General features: G+C 48.5%; 1 protein-coding gene across 5 annotated transcripts; it reads left to right on the top strand.

Moving 5' to 3' along the window:
- Positions 1-366: 366 nt before the first annotated feature.
- Positions 367-15,209, top strand: LOC140625312 (C-X-C chemokine receptor type 2). 5 transcript variants are annotated; one of them, XM_072812591.1, is made up of 4 exons: positions 367-446; positions 5,342-5,426; positions 6,867-7,052; positions 11,981-15,209. In XM_072812591.1, exon 4 carries the CDS (start codon positions 12,006-12,008, stop codon positions 13,080-13,082), a length of 1,077 nt encoding a protein of 358 aa, XP_072668692.1. In that variant the 5' UTR covers positions 367-446; positions 5,342-5,426; positions 6,867-7,052; positions 11,981-12,005; the 3' UTR covers positions 13,083-15,209. The 5 variants fall into 5 exon arrangements, with proteins under 5 accessions (XP_072668692.1, XP_072668690.1, XP_072668691.1 ...); XM_072812590.1 differs by lacking the exon at positions 367-446 and adding an exon at positions 4,877-5,146; XM_072812589.1 differs by lacking the exon at positions 6,867-7,052 and having other exon boundaries at positions 368-446.
- The last annotated feature ends 1,995 nt before the right edge of the window (positions 15,210-17,204 follow it).

Below are 17,204 nucleotides of genomic sequence, written 5' to 3'. Positions count from 1 at the left end.
AGCTACATTTTAATAGACAGTTGGTGAGGACTCATGTAGCTCCCTGGGACGAGAGCATATCCCCTGACTGCCTGAGAAGTCTTACGTAAATTTATTTACCGGTCAGCCAACTGTGGTGCTTCTGAGAATACTGTTTCCAAAGAAGCGTGGGCCCCACTCTATATCAAGGGGATTAGCTGCCCTATCTGAGCTCCAGGGCAGACTTTGAGGCCCCAAACAGGCATTTGTGCTGTTATCTCCATCCCCTCTGCCTCACACAGTCTGCCAGAGCCTCTGTAGCAGTTGGGCAACCCTGTGGCTCTGACCAGCGCCTGTGGACCGCCTCCTGGGGTCAGGGCCACCCAGAGTTGCATCCCATTACCATTGCATGGAGCAAGAGTTTTGCAACAGCAGTTCCTGCCCTGGAGAGCTGGTGAGAACTTCTCCTTAGCAAAGGCTGCAACAAGGTGAGGGGCAGGGAATGGAGGGAGTGGAGGGGGGCAGGGCTGGGGCCCTGGAGCAATCAGGACAATAGAATCACCCCTACCCTAAAAGACAGCAGTCCCTTCTCGAGGGTCAGAGTTGCTCAGAAACTTTTATCAGGGCAAGGTTCTCGTTATAGTGGAAGACCTCATATTCTAGTGCAACTCCAGAGTAGAGTTCAGGTCCGCCCGAAGAGCTGATGGGAGAGAGGAGACCGAGCAAAAGCCAATGTTCAAAGAGGAGGCAAGATGCTCCTGGAAAAGAACTTATCAGAAGGAAATCGGGGCGGGGGGTGGTGCCCAGGTGGCTCAGATGGCTAAGCATCTGCTTTTGGCTCAGGTCATGATATTAGGGTCCTGGGATCAAACCCCGCATCAGGCTCCCTGCTCAGCGGAGAGTCGGCTTCTCCCTCTCCCTCTGCCCCTCCCCACCCCACTCATGCTCTCTATCTCTCAATTAAATAAATAAAATCTGAAAGAAGACAGGAAGGAAGGAAGGAAGGAAGGAAGGAAGGAAGGAAGAAAGAAAAAGAAAGAAAGAAAGAAAGAAAGAAAGAAAGAAAGAAAGAAAGAAAGAAAGAAAGAAAGAAAGAAAGAAAGAAAGATCAGGGGCCAGGAATGGAGGAGCTTGACCTCCTCTCCATTCAGGAGGGATGGAAGGACATTGCTGACAACCAGGCTCTAGACTGGTTCAACACTGCCCCCCAAAGAGTCCCCAGCAAGTCCAAGGAAGAGCACCAAAGCTCCACAGAGACACTGGAAGATTAGGGATGCTCTGGCCAAAGGCTCCCCAGTCACCACAGGCCACCCCCAGCAACGCGAGGGCGCCAGTCGTTCAGCAGTGACTCCAGGGCGCCTGTCTAGCACAGCAGCACCAAGAGGAATGCCTGGGAGACACTCCCAACAGACTCCCTCAAATCCCTGGGAGAATTTCATGGGAGGATGATGCCCTGCATGAGCATGGAGAGTCTAAGCCGGTGCAACTTTGGTCACTGCTCTTGATGCGACCTCGTTCGTACACACAGCTGGGGATGCCCTGGGAAATCGGATGTCACTCAGATCCTCCAATGTACACCAGCTCCCCCACTTTGGCAACTCATTTAGTGCTCAAAAGAATTATATGAAGCACCCAGGAGATGCCACACACTGTGATCAATTTGGGGATACAGAGATTTTATGATATATTTGTCATATGTTTATATGTATTATTTTTATTTTTATATATCATCTATTTATATTTATTTAAATATTTTTTGATATATATAAAAGATATAAAATCCCTACTTTTGAGAACCTCACAGTGGGGAGGAGGGAGCAGCCAGATGATTACAAATCCTGTAACTGAAGCCACAATAGAGATAAGTCCCCGGGGTGTGGACAGCACAGAGAGAGGGCTGCAGTCCATGGAGGCCCTGACCCCGCTGAATCTTAAAGGAAAGAGGAGAGTTGGCCAGACCAAAAAATACAGGGGAGGGTGTTCCAAGAGGAAGAGAAATGTATGCCAAGCTCTGGGGTTGGGGGGGCCACCAAATAGCTCTTTGGGAACTGCAAGTAGTTCTCTGTGGCCTGTAGTTAAGGGGTCCTGGGGGTGTGGCCTGAAACAAGGCTGGAGATGAACACGAGATCAGATGCAGAGGCACCAGGTACCCAGGTCAGGAGACTGACTCTTTCTGAGGGCAAGGTGGGTCCTCATAGAGTTTTAAAAGGAAAAGAGGGGATCCCTGGGCGGCTCAGCGGTTTAGCACCTGCCTTCAGCCCAGGGTGTGATCCTGGAGACCCGGGATCGAGTCTCACGATCGAGTCCCACGTCGGGCTCCCTGCATGGAATGGAGCCTGCTTCTCCCTCTGCCTGTGTCTCTGCCTCTGTGTGTGTGTGTATGTGTGTGTGTCTCTCAAGAATAAATAAGTAAAATCTTTTAAAAATAAATAAATAAATAAATAAATAAATAAATAAATGGAAAAGAGCATACTTTGGGAAGTTTGTCCCAGAAGCGGAGTAGAGGATGGTTTGAGGGGGAAGACTTGAGGCAGAGATCAGTTAGGAGAATAGTTGTGGTGGTGGTGGTGGTGATACTAACAGCAGTAGCAGACAGTGCCCGATACCATTCTAAGTGCTTAATAAATATACTCATTTAGGGACACCCGGGGGGCTCAGTCGGTTAAGCGTCTGCCTTGGGCTTGGGTCATGATCCCAGGGCTCCCATGAGCCCTACGTTGGGCTCCCAGCTCAGCAGAGAATCTGCTTCTCCCTCTGCCCTCTGCTCCTCCCTTCTGCTTGGGCTCTCTCTCTTGCTCGCTCTCGCTCTCAAATAAAAAACTTTAAATATAGGCTCATTTAATCCACATGACAACACTATGTAGTAGGTGCTTCATTAGCCCCATCTTACAGATGCTGAAACGGAGACCCCTTGAGACTGAAGGACTTGCCCACGCTCTGCAAGCCAGCTCTGGAATCCACAGCTCTGGCGCGCACATTGCAGAAGTTTAGGCAGGAGAGAATAAAGTGCTGCCTCACACTATCAGTGAAGACGGTGAGGAAGAGATGATTAAGAGAGATGCTAAGGAGATAGCCTTGTGCCAGGGGTGTGTGAGGGGCAGGCGGTTTCCGGTTGGGCAGATGCCCGGCTGGGAGGGTGGGGCCAGAATTCCAAAAGACTGGTTTTCTACCAACTGAGCTTGCAGCACCTGTGGGACCTCAGGGGAAACGCCAAGAGGTGGCTGCATGACGAGCTTGAGCTTCAGAGAGTTTAGGAGGGAAGTTAGACGCAGAAGGTGTGGGGGACCTTGGCACTGATTGGGTGGTCGCTGAAGCCAAGGGGACAGGTGGGAGGGCAGGGAGGGGGGAAGACCAAGGCAGAGCCACCAGAAACATCCAGATTTGAGAAACAAATAGAGAACTAAAGCCACAAAAAGAGATTAAGTCTTAGGAGAAATAAGAAGAGAATGAGGGGATGCCTGGGTGGCTCAGTGGTTGAGCGTCTGCCTTTGGCTCAGAACGGGATCCTGAGGTCCTGGGATCGAGTCCTGCATTGGATCCCCCCATAGGGAGTCTGCTTCTCCCTCTGCCTGTATCTTTGCCTCTCTCTCTCTATGTCTCTCATGAACAAATAAATAAAATATTTTTTAGGGGATCCTGGGTGCTTCAGCGGTTTAGCGCAGCTTTCAGCCCAGGGCATGATCCTGCGGTCCTGGGATGGAGTCCCATGTCAGGCTCCCTGCGTGACATGCCTGTGTCTGCCTGTGTCTCTGCCTCTCTCTCTATCTCTGTGTGTGTGTGTGTGTGTGTCTGTGTGTGTCTGTGTCTCTCATGAATAAGTAAATAAAATCTTTAAAAATATATTTTTAAAAAAAGGAAGAAGAGAATGAGGTCAGTGGAATTAACTGCTGCAGAGGTCAAATGAGACTTTGAACAATAACCATTTCCCCATAAATACAGTAGTTACGAGGCATACAGCAGGTTGGGAAGAAATACTTTAACATAACTAACAAATGTGAGATAATATGAGTAGATAGGGTAACAGGCCCTTTTATTAACCCCAACGGAAGGAGAAGTTGATACAGTCTTCTTTTTTAATTGAAGTACAGTCAAAACACAATGTTATATTAAGTTCAGGTACACAACACAGTGATTTGCCAATTCTGTACATTATGCCATCCATGCTCACCACCGTAAGCGTAGTCACCAGAAGCTGGTACAGCCTTATTAACATTTAAATGTGCACAGATATGACCCAGCAAAATGATACTTCAGCTACACAATTATACAAGTCCCCAAAGACCTACGTCCAAAGAAGCTTGTAACAAGACTTAAATATTCATCCATGAGGTCATTATCAAATTTATCACGATACGTCGGGTTATTGAAAAGGGTAAGATAAGGGTAAGATTGTACATCGATGCTTTATATGCACCGATGTACAATAGGTCCCTAACAGCGTGTGAGGTGCAGAATGATACAACTAGTTAAATGTCATTTGTTTTAGGGGAAGAAGGAAGGAAAACATGTTGGTGTATGCCTGGGAGAAATTCTGGGAAGACAGACATGAGATAACATGTGAATCTAAGGATGGAAAGGGGTCCTTCCAGTTTGACTTTAGGTGTTTTTGCGGTGCCTCTGTCCTTTACAATATGCATGCTTTGTTTTTATAACATTAAAACCGCTTTATTTAAGAAAAGGGCTTATTGGAGGTCGCGGCCTGAGGTCGTTGTTGGTGAGAGCTGTTTGAGCAGAGCTAGCTACAGGGGGCTGAGGTGTGAACAAGAGGTGACAAAGTGGAAGCAGGTGCTCTCTCCAGAAGCCCACCCGTGAGGAGGGCGCAGGGGGAGTAGTAGCTGGAGGGGTCCTACAGCAGAAGGAGGTGGGAAAGACATGAGCAGGCTCAGAAGAAGAGACAGTGGATGGGGCTGAAGGGCCAGGAGGCAAGACCCTCGAGGCTCTGAGAGGCAATGTGTCCCACAGCCAGTGCCGGAATTCACCGGAAAGAGGAGGGACATTTCTCACGCTGACCCTAGAAGGAAGGAAGAAAGTGTGCAACAAGTGCAGGCAAGTCGTTTACCGGGGGCTGCGGTTGCCTGTATCTTTCTTGTAAAGAAAGAGGAGCAGGTTCAAAATGCTAGGAGACAGAGGTGGACCAAGCACACCTCCACCTTCAGACTGGCAGCCTCCTCCAGCAGCCATTAGACAGGTAGGTGTGAAAAACCCCAGTGCTCATCACAGAATCTCCAGGGGGATCCTTGGCCTGGAGTCAGAGTCCCAGGACAGACCTCATTGCTCCTCGGAGGGAACACCTCCCCGGGTGGGCCTCCAGGAATTCACCCTGGCAACCCCAGGTCAGACATTTCCCTATAAAGTCTGTTTTGCTTTTTCCCCCACCCAACAGCCCTGACTGCTCCCAAGCCCCAAGCCACAGAGGAGGTATCAGTGGCCACGCCAACCACCGCAGCAACTGGAACGTCAAATAGCAGGTAAGTGAGCTGTTCCGTCTCGGGGCCACCAGGGACACATGTCTGATGGAAGTGACTTTGCAACTTCAGTCTCCTCTCTGAGTTCCCTGAGAACTGAGGTGATGAATTGCAGAAACTTAGCGCTAAAGGGAACGAAACCTTCGCCTAGACAACATGACACGAAAGAACTTTCTATAATACTGGGAGTGCTCTCCATCTGCACTGCCCTATAGATATGGCAGCCAATAGTCACAGGTGGCTCTTGAACACTTGAAAGGTGGCTGGTAGATCTGAGGAACTACATTTTTGGTTCTATTTTCACTAAATTTAAGTAGCTACGTATGTCTCGTAGCTATCCTACTGGACAGTACAGATCTAGAGCAACTGCCTCATTTCCAATAGAAAGGTCCAGAGAGAATTGAGTAGTCTGAGCTCATCCTGCCATCAACAGAAGAACCAGCCGGTTCTCTATTCACCCCACTATCCATATGTAGGTGGTGGGTGCAGGGGAGATGAAATCAACCTAACAAAAAATCAAGAAGCGGGCCGGCGGGGACATGTCAGATCTGAGCTTCCCTTTCTACACCTTTAATTCCATTGTCTGGGATAGAGGGGTTCCTAACCGAGCTCAGAAAGCCGAGGCTGGGATCCAGCCCCTTGCTACAATGAACAGAATACAGGATCTGAGGTCAGGTAAAAACATCTCTTAAAAACTGAAACCCAGTTCCCTGTGTCACTCTGATGAGGTTGCCTAACTCCCAGGGTTCGGTTTCCTCACCCAGAAAGTGCATACCTCACGACTTTTTGTGAGGATTAAATATGTATGGATTCTCTTTCTTAAGATTTTCTTTTTGTCATCTCTGTACCCAACGTGGGGCTCGAACTCACAACCCCAAGATCAAGAGTTGCATGCTCCACCCACTGAGACAGCCAGGTGCCCCTATATGTACAAATTCTGAAAAAGCACTTTTCCCAGAAGCTGGACCCTGGTAGGCACCCAGCTTTACAGCTAATGTGACCGTTGTTATTTAGGCCAGAGCAGATACAGATGCACATCGAAGTCAGCTTAGAAAGCAGACCCAAAAAAAAAAAAAAGAAAAGAAAGCAGACCCGCTGCTTTTCCTTCCTTTGGCGGGGGGGGGGGGGGGGGGGGGAGGGGGGTTTGCAGTAGGAGGCACATGGTGGCACTAATTGATAAACAATATCAGTAATGAAGATCACGACAATAAATGCTAATGTCACGCCTGCTGTATGTCTTAAGGGCTTTCCAGGTAATCCCTCATTCAATCCTCAGCACAACCTGACGAGTTAGAGGCTATCATTGACCTCATTTCACAGATGAGTAAACTGAGACTCAGGAAGGGAAAGTCACCTGCCCAGAGTGGCTGGGCTAGCAGAGTCCTTGACCGCTGCTTTCATGCTCCTCTCTCTAAATATAACGAGGCTCCGGTCTGGTTTTAGCCGCGCCTGGCCAGGAGTCACTGCATTCTTCTCCAGCACGGGAAAGAGAGAAGTGACCAAGAATGTTTGTTCAACAGTTGGACTCCAAGGTTCTTTCCTAGGGATCAGCAGCCTGGCTGAGCCTGTGCGGGCTTGGAGCACTCTGCAGGCCCTGGAGAGCAAGGCGGAGCCAGAGGCAGGGAGGGGGTGAGTGGAGGCATTGTTCGCTAGGGTGGGGGCTTGGGCATCAGTGTTCACTGTCCTGCCTGCGTTTATCCTTTCCCCTGTCATCATTAGCAAATGTGACAAAAATATACTCTTAACGTCACTCAACACTGCTTTTGAAAATATGTTTGGATTTGGATAAGATGCGAATTTTTCCCAAAAGGCTTTCTTTCCAAATTAGATGGTCTTGGCTCCAAAGGCAGCAGCCTCTGCAGCCCGGAGCCCAAGGGTACAAGCCAAGGAAGAAGAGAAGTGACCTCAGAGGGACTCCTGGTCAGAGCAGGTGGCTGGGCAGGGAAGTGAAAGATGAGAGAAGTGAGTGCAGCCCCTGGGCGGGTGGTGGTGGTGGTGGTGGTGTTCTCAAAGGGATGTGACCCGGAGAAGCAATCTGTGAGGTTTAAGAGTGAAGGGGGTGGGGACAGGAAGGAGGCATTAGGCCCAGTTCCATCTCTTGTCAGTCTTGCTGAGCTGCTCTCCTGGACGGAGATGTTCAAGAGCAGGAGAGCTGCCGGCTTCGGAGCAGGGGAGCAGCCCAAGGCAGCTGGAGTGAGGGGAGACTCAGACAAGGCAGCTGAGAGCCAGGGGCTGCTGAGACCAGGGCAAAGACGAGAGAAATCCATGCCATCCTGGGCAAACCACTGCCTTTTGTGGGGGCCACACAGTCTGTTCATCTGTGAAATGGAAAGATTGGCTAGAAAACAGCGCAGGTCTCTAACCCATGGGGAACTCTCCCAGTCCATCACATGACTGGTGATCCAAAAACTGACCCGGGAATTAATTATTCAAGCTATCAAAAACATCCAGCACCCTCAGGACTCCACCCCAGAATTAAGCAATCTAATCCACCGCTCACTTCCTCCACTCTATTCTCACCACCACCACCCTGTCAGTCAGGCACATCTGCTCTCCTGGGCGAGTCCTACAGGTGAAAGGCCCAGACTCCTGGTAAGTCCTGGAACATCTGCCCTTCTCACCTTCCAGAATATCTCTTGTTTTCTGTCTCCCTTAACACCCAGCATCCATTTATCCCAGACATCTCTCCCCATCCTGGGGTGGGCTTCATTCCTCTTGAGACCTCTCTACCCTGAAGGGAGAGCCTCTGCCCCTCTTCCCTACCCTTCTCTCTGACAACCACTCGGGGCAACTTTCTGCCCACCCCCTTCCCTTCCTGATTCCACCAGCTATCCTGCTTTGTTTGGCTCGGATGGGGACTGAGGAAGGGCCAGACATTGCCTAGTCCCTCCTCCCCTCTATGAAATGCAAATATGCGTGGGTGATATTTATAGAAAGAAAGAATGCTAGAAGTGTATTAAAATGACTGCACTTTTTATTGCTGTGGAAAAGATTGACTTCAGTGTTTGGGATCTTGTAAATGTCTCCGTTCTACAGATAATGGTACAGCATTTTCATAAAATTAAATTAGAAGCATCCCATGCATGGAGTTTCTGAGCGGCCGTGAGTCAGTAAGGGTCTGGCCATTTCACTCAATGAGGGAATCTCCCACTTGCTCACCAAGACCATGACCAGGGGGGTCCATAGGAGTCAGCCAGCGCAAGGGTGTTTGGCTTATCACTCCTACAAGGGCCGTTTCTTTCATTCTGGGCCTACAGAAAAGCTAAGAGAGCAATGCACAAAACATCAAATGATAGGAATAGATTGTATACAGCCTGACTTCTTGAGCTCTCGAAAACTTCAGCTTACAAATACATTTCACACACGAGGTGTGATTTTTTTTTTCGAAGCAGCTCTGTCTGTAGAGTGGAAGTAGCCTGTGGAGCCGTCCACACCCACATGGAATCCTGACCGCAGCATTCGCAAACTGTGTGACCAGGGGCTGGTTTCTGAGCCTCTCTGTGCCTGTCCTCTCACCTGTGAATGGAGGCTACTCATACCCACCTGTAACCCTCCAGGGAGGTCATGTACCTAGGAGTACAAAGCTGACCTCAGATATGTCAACTCCCTTCCCTTAGTTTCTCCCTTTCACTATCAACATGTCCTCCATAGAGATTGGTAAACTGAGGAACCAACGAGCATCCACAAAACATTGTCCCCTCCTGGGGGTTAGAGGTCACTGCCCTGGCCCGTTTCTCTTTCCTGACTTCTCTACCTCCTGCCCTGACTTGCAGGGTCTCCCGCTGGACCCTCAAGCTGATGCTTCGTGCCCATGTACTTCATAGCTGAGCACTAGATTATCCAGGACTAGAGCTTTTCAGGGAAGTATCACAGCTGCTGCTGTCTGCTGATAGGGCAGTTTCGGCCGCCACCCCAGCCTCGCCTTCCCGTGGTCATTGCTCATACCAATGGGGTTCTCCTCTCTTTGGTCACAAGCTCTCTGTCCCATCATGCTCTGCACCCGCTCTCAAAAGTGAGCCTTCTTTTAGATCATTTCTTCCCTTGAGAGCATCTCTGATCATCTGTTCCCAGAGGCGACCCGCCCTTGACCTTGTAACTTCACTGGACATAACCCTGGGATAAACATCCTCTTGACCATGGGACTGCAGAACTAGTGACTTGTCGCAGGTCTTACCAACAACACTGGCTGAGCCAGTTGTACTACAGCCTCTCCCACCATCGCCTTATCCTCCTGGCTAGACAGGGTTCCCCCCTTCCCCACCCAACCCCACCCCCGAAACAGATCTTTCTAGATTCACAGACTGATGGAGTCTGCTCTATCTGTGGTCCCTACGGGCTGAGAAGCTGATTTAACTGGCCCCCATCACCTAGACTAAGGGTTCCAACCCTCTAGGGGAAAGGCCATTACTTTCACAGTTTCTCCTAAGTGGACTCCGCTTTCTTCTTTGCTATATGTCATCAACAGTGACAGACTTTCTTCTGCTAAAGAGAAAAGCTTCTCAGGAGTTTTGTTGTTGATGTTGGTTGTTTACTATCTGTATTTTTAAAGATTTTATTTATTTATTCACGAGAGATACACAGAGAGAGAGGCAGAGTCACAGGCAGAGGGAGAAGCAAGCTCCCCATGGGGGGACCCTGAGGCAGGAGTCGATCCCAGGACCCCGGGATCTTGACCTAAGCCAAAGGCAGCCGCTCAACCACTGAGCCACCCAGGCACCCCAGGATGAAGGCTTTTATGTCTGGCTTTTTTTTTCCTTGAAAGAATGTTTTCAAGGTTCATCCTCGTTATGGCATATATCAGTACTTCGTTCCTTTTGTTGGTTGAATAGTCCATTGTGGGTGCATACCTCTATTTTTTTTTTTTTTTATTTATTTATGATAGGCACACAGTGAGAGAGAGAGAGGCAGAGACACAGGCAGAGGGAGAAGCAGGCTCCATGCACCGGGAGCCCGACGTGGGATTTGATCCTGGGTCTCCAGGATCGCGCCCTGGGCCAAAGGCAGGCGCCAAACCGCTGCGCCACACAGGGATCCCATTTGTTTATTCATTTATTGGTTGATGCACATTTGCATTGTTTCCACTTTTTGACTATGATGCTGCTATGAACATTTGTGTACAAGCTTTCGTGTGGACGTAGGTTTTCAATTCTCTTGCATACATATCTAGAAGTGAAATTGCTGGGTCATTAGTAACTATGTTTAACTTTCTGAACAACTGCCAAACTGTTCTCCAAAGTAGTAGCTGCACCTTGTTACATCCACACTCATGGTGGATGAGGGGTCCGATGCTCCACATCCCTGTCAACATCATTACTGTCCATCTTGGTTTGTGACAATGATCTTATCATAGAGTGTTGAAGTAATCTGGAACTGTTTTACTTTATATTTTTCTCTTTAACACTAGCTCCATGTTGAGGTGGGTTACAGACTGGCATAGGGTCCCAGGATGGTCATACCTTGTTATAAAGAAATGGCACGATGGTGACATATCTTGTGGTTCAAAAGGAACCAATCTGGTTTACCTTAATTTACTTCCTCTTTGGAAACTTAGTTAATATTTTAGAGTGACAGCAGCTTCCCCAGAAGCAGCCTTTGGGCTATCCCCATAACGAGGGCAAAGCCAACAGAAGTGGGTCTACCTGGGGGTAGCCTGGAGGTCCTGGGGAGTCAGGGATGGATGAAGGCACTCACTGGCAGGGCAGAAAGTGTCCCCACCAGAACTGAAAAGCCACTAAAACAAGGGTAGGGTTTCTCCCCCTGTCTTCTCTGCTTCCTGCTGCCTCTCCTCCTAGGGCTGGAAGCACACTGGCTTTCTATGCTCACCTCCTCATGGCAGGACGTGGCCGCTCCAAGGTCCCAACACAGTCCATTATATTTCTATGCACTTGAGGAATCAGTCAGCCACCTGCTTAGGATTTTTAAAATATTTTTTTCAAACTGCACAAATATTCCCGCAGTGGGTCTCCTGCATCCTGAAAGAAAAATGCTGGGCTGTAAGTAAGCTCTCTTCTTGCTCGGGTATCCTATACCTCTATGCTGTTACCGCTCAATCTGTCTTCCCACATACTTCTTTATGACTTTCAGAAAGTTGGAAAAAGGGACTCCCCCTTCAGCTTTGTGGTTAAGCCTCGATCTTTTTCTAGCAGTCAAACCCAATTGATTGCCTGCTTAATCCCCCACATCAAGAACTGAATAGCACCTCATATTTCTGACATTAAATTCAGCCTCAACAGCCAGAGATGTTTACCACTGAAGAACCCAAGACATGTTCTGTAGAGATTGCTTGAAGGGAGGTTTCAACAATGTTTCAGGGGATGGTGATGTCATGGAAAGTGCTCAGAACCCCTCTGGCTTTGAAGGGAACTGTGTGCTTCGTGTAGTGCACCATTTATCCCTAAATATGGCTCATAATCTAGAGCCACGACCATCTCCTAATGTGAAAGTTGCTTCCATGTAACACATAAGCAAGGCAGAGGATCCCGTCTGAGGTTCATGGACCAACAGGCTAGAATCTGGGGAGACGTTATTGTGCAGTAACTCTCATCTCTCTTCTCTAGGCCAGGATTTAAGCTTCCCTCCAATATGGAATACATTAACTGGGATAATTACAGCCTGGAGGATCTCTTCGGTGATATTGATAATTATACTTACAACACGGAGATGCCCATAATTCCAGCAGACTCTGCCCCATGCAGGCCAGAATCTCTGGACATCAACAAGTATGCTGTGGTTGTCATCTATGTCCTGGTCTTTGTGCTGAACCTGCTGGGAAACTCCCTAGTCATAATGGTTGTCTTATACAGTCGGGTCAGTCACTCTGTCACCGACGTCTATCTGCTGAACCTGGCCATAGCTGACCTGCTCTTCGCCTTGACCTTGCCTATCTGGGCTGTCTCCAAGGTAAAGGGTTGGATCTTTGGCACACCCCTGTGCAAGATCGTCTCGCTCCTGAAGGAAGTCAACTTCTACAGCAGCATCCTGCTGCTGGCCTGCATCAGCATGGACCGCTACCTGGCCATTGTCCATGCCACACGCACGCTGACCCAGAAGAGGCACTGGGTCAAGTTCATATGCTTAGGCATCTGGGCCCTGTCCCTCATCCTGTCCCTGCCCATCTTCGTCTTCCGCAGGGCCATCAATCCCCCCTACTCCAGCCCAGTCTGCTACGAGGACATGGGTGCCAATACAACAAAATTGCGGATAGTGATGCGGGCCCTGCCCCAGACCTTTGGCTTCATCGTGCCCCTGATGATCATGCTGTTCTGCTATGGGCTCACCCTGCGCACGCTGTTTGAGGCCCACATGGGGCAGAAGCACCGGGCCATGCGGGTCATCTTTGCTGTCGTGCTCGTCTTCCTGCTCTGCTGGCTGCCCTACAACCTGGTCCTGGTCGCAGACACCCTCATGAGGCTCCAGGCCATTAAGGAGACCTGTCAGCGCCGCAATGACATTGGCCGTGCCCTGGATGCCACCGAGATTCTGGGCTTCTTCCACAGCTGCCTTAATCCCCTCATCTATGCCTTCATTGGCCAGAAGTTTCGCCATGGACTCCTCAAGATCATGGCCTTCCATGGGCTCATCAGCAAAGAGTACCTGCCCAAGGACAGCAGGCCTTCCTTTGTTGGCTCTTCTTCAGCGAACACTTCTACTACTTTCTAAGCACCCCCTGCCCCGGTTGCAGTCCCTCAGGGCTCTCCCTCGCCATCAGCATCCCGTTCCAAACCTCATGTCCACTGGCTGTTCACAGTCTCTGTGTCAAGGCAGCTCCCAGCTGTGGTTCCAGGGAGTTGCTGGGGCCACGTCCTTTTCAGGCCCATTGTATGGTTTAGGGAGCCTGCCCTGCTGCCCCACCCCTTACTATAGCTACAGTGTCAGCTGCTAGAGCTCACTGAGCCCACAGCACTCTGTTCTCTGAGGCAGCTAAAGATGTTTAAAAGATATCCTTTTAAATGACACCAGAAAGTTCCTACCATTGGGAGCCTTTAGTGGCAAGCGACATTAGTAGCTGCCCCAACTCTCCCTTTCTTGCTTGCCAGCAAAGCCCTCCTCCCTTGAGAGAGGCTGAAAAGGACAGGTACTCACTTCTAAAGACTCCCTTAAGCTAGGAGTGGCCCTGTCATTCACTTCTGACTGCTGAACTTTCAGGACAATGGTGTGCTGGGAAACCACTCTACTGGGGGAAAGAAATCTTGGTCTGTAGCATTTGCCAGGTGGCCTGGTGTAAATGCCCCCACCACGGTGATTTCAAGGGTTTTCAAGTGTTTGGCAACCAGCTCACAAAAATCTAGGAAATGTAATGAGCTGCTTTCACAAGCAGGTACAAACTGGCTTCAGCACACCATTGCTTAAGAGGAAGTCTACTGGGGCCAGGGACTCCTGGGAAATACTCCTGATTGAAAAGAGAAACGCATACAAACACACACACACACACACACACATCCTTGGTTCATTCTTGCCTTTGAATATGGTTGTAGGATACGATGTGACAGAGAAGTAACAAGTGTGCTCAACACACTGAGGCAGATGGAGTGGATGAGGACAAAGAGCCCAGAAGGAAACCTAAGCATAAATGGTCAAATGATTTTCAACAAGGGGCACCAAGATTATTCAATAGGGAGAGGATAGTCGTTCAACAAATGGTGTTGGGCAAAGTAGCTATCCACACACACAGGAACGAACTTGGTCCCTTTCCTTACACAACAGTTAACTCAAAATGGGTCAAAGACCTACACATGAGAACTTTAACTATAAAACTTTTAATAGAAATGTAGAAGAAAAGTTTTATAACATTGATTTGGCAACGATTCCTTGGATATGACACCAAGCAAAGAATAAACAGAGAACTGGATTTCATGAAAGTCAAACCTTTTGTGCATCAAAGGACACTATCAACAGAGTGGAAAGGAAAATCACAGAATGGGAGAAAATATTTGTAAATCATATATTTTATACAGTTTACAATCCACAATATACAAAGAATTGCTACAATTCAACAACAATAAAGACAGATAATAACAAGTGTCAGTAACATTATGGAAAACGTGGTGGGACCCTTGTGCACTCTTGGTGGAAATGTAAAATGGTGCAGCCACCATGGAAAACAATGTCTCAAAAGATTAAACATAGAATTACTATATGATTCCAGAAATTCCATGTCTAAGTATATTCCAAAAAAAACTGAAAGCAGAGACTCAAAGGGATGTTGGTACACTAATGTTTATAGCAGCATTATTCACAATTGCCAACAGGTGAAAACAACCCAATGTCCATCAAAGGATGATGAACAAACAAAATGTGGGATATACATACAATGGAATATTGTTCAGTCTTAAAAATGAATGAAATTCTGGATGGATGGATGGATGAATAAACCCTGAAAACAGTATATCAAGTGAAAGAAGCCAGAAAAAAAATAGTGTATGATTACACTTACTTGAAGTACCTCCGATAGTCAAGTTCATAGAGACAAGAAGTAAAACAGTGGCTCCCAGGGACTGGACAGAGGGGGGAAATGGGAAGTAATTGTTTAATGGGTGCACAATTCAGCTGGGGGCGATGAAAAGTTTCTGGAGATGGATAGGGGTGATCACTGTACAACACTGTGAATGTGTTTAATGCCACTAAACTGTACAGTTAAAGATGGTAAAAATGGTAAATTTTATGTTGCGCGTATCCTAGTACAATGAAAAAAAAAGACAATTTTTAGCAACTGAAGTAACTGTGGAACCATCTACCTATAACTTCTTGTTCAGGGGGGATAATTAAATGTCTTTTGTTTTTTTCTTTTTTTGTGTGTAAGCCACTTTGAGTTGCGTATTTCATTACTTACCACAAAAAGCACCCAAACTGCTACAGAGAAGTCAGGCAAGGGTGAACAGAGGTCCCGAATGTACGTTTATTTACAATAAATAAATCTCTTTGCTGTTTATTGAGTACTCAGAGAGAAGGACTGAAGTCGAGAGAGAGCCCAGCCTTTCTACCTCCTTCATCCCCAGCCCAAGCCTGTTACCACTGGCCATGTATTATGGACCGCTGGGTCCCAGGATCATCTAGTGCTTCTTGTGTCTTTGGGTGAAATCATAGTCAACAGTGTCAAGGGTGGGATTAGAAGGTTCAACGTGTTTACCAAATCAGCAGGATTGGGGAGCAGGACATCAGAGAGCTCTGCTGAGCTCAACCAGCAACCCCTACTTTGAGTCTTCACTCTCTTCTCTTTCCCATGCAAAATTCTCTCTCTCTCTCTCTCTCTCTCTCTCTCACACACACACACACACACACACACACACAGCCCATCATTCAGGATTGACAAAAGCACACCTTGCAGAATAGGGAAATGATTTCCACACAAAACAAACGATTTGACTCATTGCTTGGGCAGTATTTACTAAGGGCCTGCCATCCCAGGGCTCCTGTTCACAGGCCTCTTCCCTGCAGGGGCTTTGACAGGAGGGGGTTGGGCTCTGAGCAGCCTATTGAGGAAGTACAGTGGCAGAGGGGATTCAGCTGCAAAGCCCCCAAACTTTACTGGGTTCTGGTCCCCTTCTTGTTAACAACTCTCCAACCACTAAAGCAAAGAGACAGCTGCTGTGGCTCTGACAGGAGGCCTGTCCAGGGAGGCAGGAGCAAACCTCGGAGCTGGAGGACTCAAGGGGTAGGTATCTACCACTCCTAGCTCATGAAAATGTAAACAGGATTAATCCGGCCACAATAATCCCTTGTTCCAAGCTCATTCTGTGCCAGGCACTGTGCTGAGCTCAGGTTCAAGCTTGACTGAGCTGCTCTGGCCAAGCCTTCAGAACAGCTTCTGATTCAGCAGGTGGGAAAGGCAGGCGAAAGTGTATTTACTAGAGGGAACACCCAGTGTTGCCAGAGGGACCAGTGGTGTTCTGACCTGGCAGGGCGGATGGGCCAGATGGCTCGCTGAGATTATTGTCAGTGGGAGGAGGCCAGACCAAGTTTCACTCTGGTTCTGGTTCTGCTCTTTGCTCCTATAACAAGGGCTAGAGGAGGCACGTTTCTCCAAGGAAAATAAGAGAATAAAATAAGCCCAGGAGCAATGAGGCAGAGATTGAGTTGCACTTACGTGAACTCTGTTAATATTTCTCTCTCTCTCATTCTCTCTCTCCCTTCCTTCCTCCCTCCTTCTCTCACATAAAGACAGTCTTGGCACAACTAACCTACCAACCCAGCCATCACTAGGAGGAGGCACATCCAGGGCCTGTCTTTGAGTTGTTGATTTCTTCCTTCCCTCCGATGTTTCCAGGCCTGAGTCCCACTGTCAGGGCCCAGCTCCTTTCTGCCTGGATCTGCCCACTCAGTCTCAGCTGGTGCCTCTTGCTTCTGAGACACACTCCCCTTCTTACATGAACACCCTCCATCGTCTCTCTCTGTCTCCTGAGTTTGCAACACAATCCCTCCTCGTTGTCTGCAGGAATGGGCTCCCTTTGTTCACGAAACAGGGACAGCCCCCAGTGTCTCTTGGGTGATACGAGGACGTGCCCCCAGTTTGCACATGTCACATTGAAGTTCATCACACGTTGACGTACATGGAAAACCGCCACCCTGCCATTGCAGAGCCAGAGGAGGTATAGGGATCCCTCCCACCCCCGCCAACCCTTGCAATACACAAATGAGGACACTGAGGCCCAAGGAAAGCATCTTGATCAAGATCTCATGGCTGGGTAGTAGCAGAGCTGGAATAAAAATGCCTAGGGTGGTTCATTTTTCCAGATATTTTGCTCTTCTAGTGGTAACACTTCAGGCACCTTACAAATAGATGGG

Source organism: Canis lupus, chromosome 36 (genome assembly GCF_048164855.1).
Source record: "Canis lupus baileyi chromosome 36, mCanLup2.hap1, whole genome shotgun sequence".
Lineage (NCBI taxonomy): Eukaryota > Metazoa > Chordata > Mammalia > Carnivora > Canidae > Canis > Canis lupus.
The sequence above is the reverse complement of the archived record's forward strand: the minus strand, read 5'-3'. Positions and strand labels throughout refer to the sequence as shown.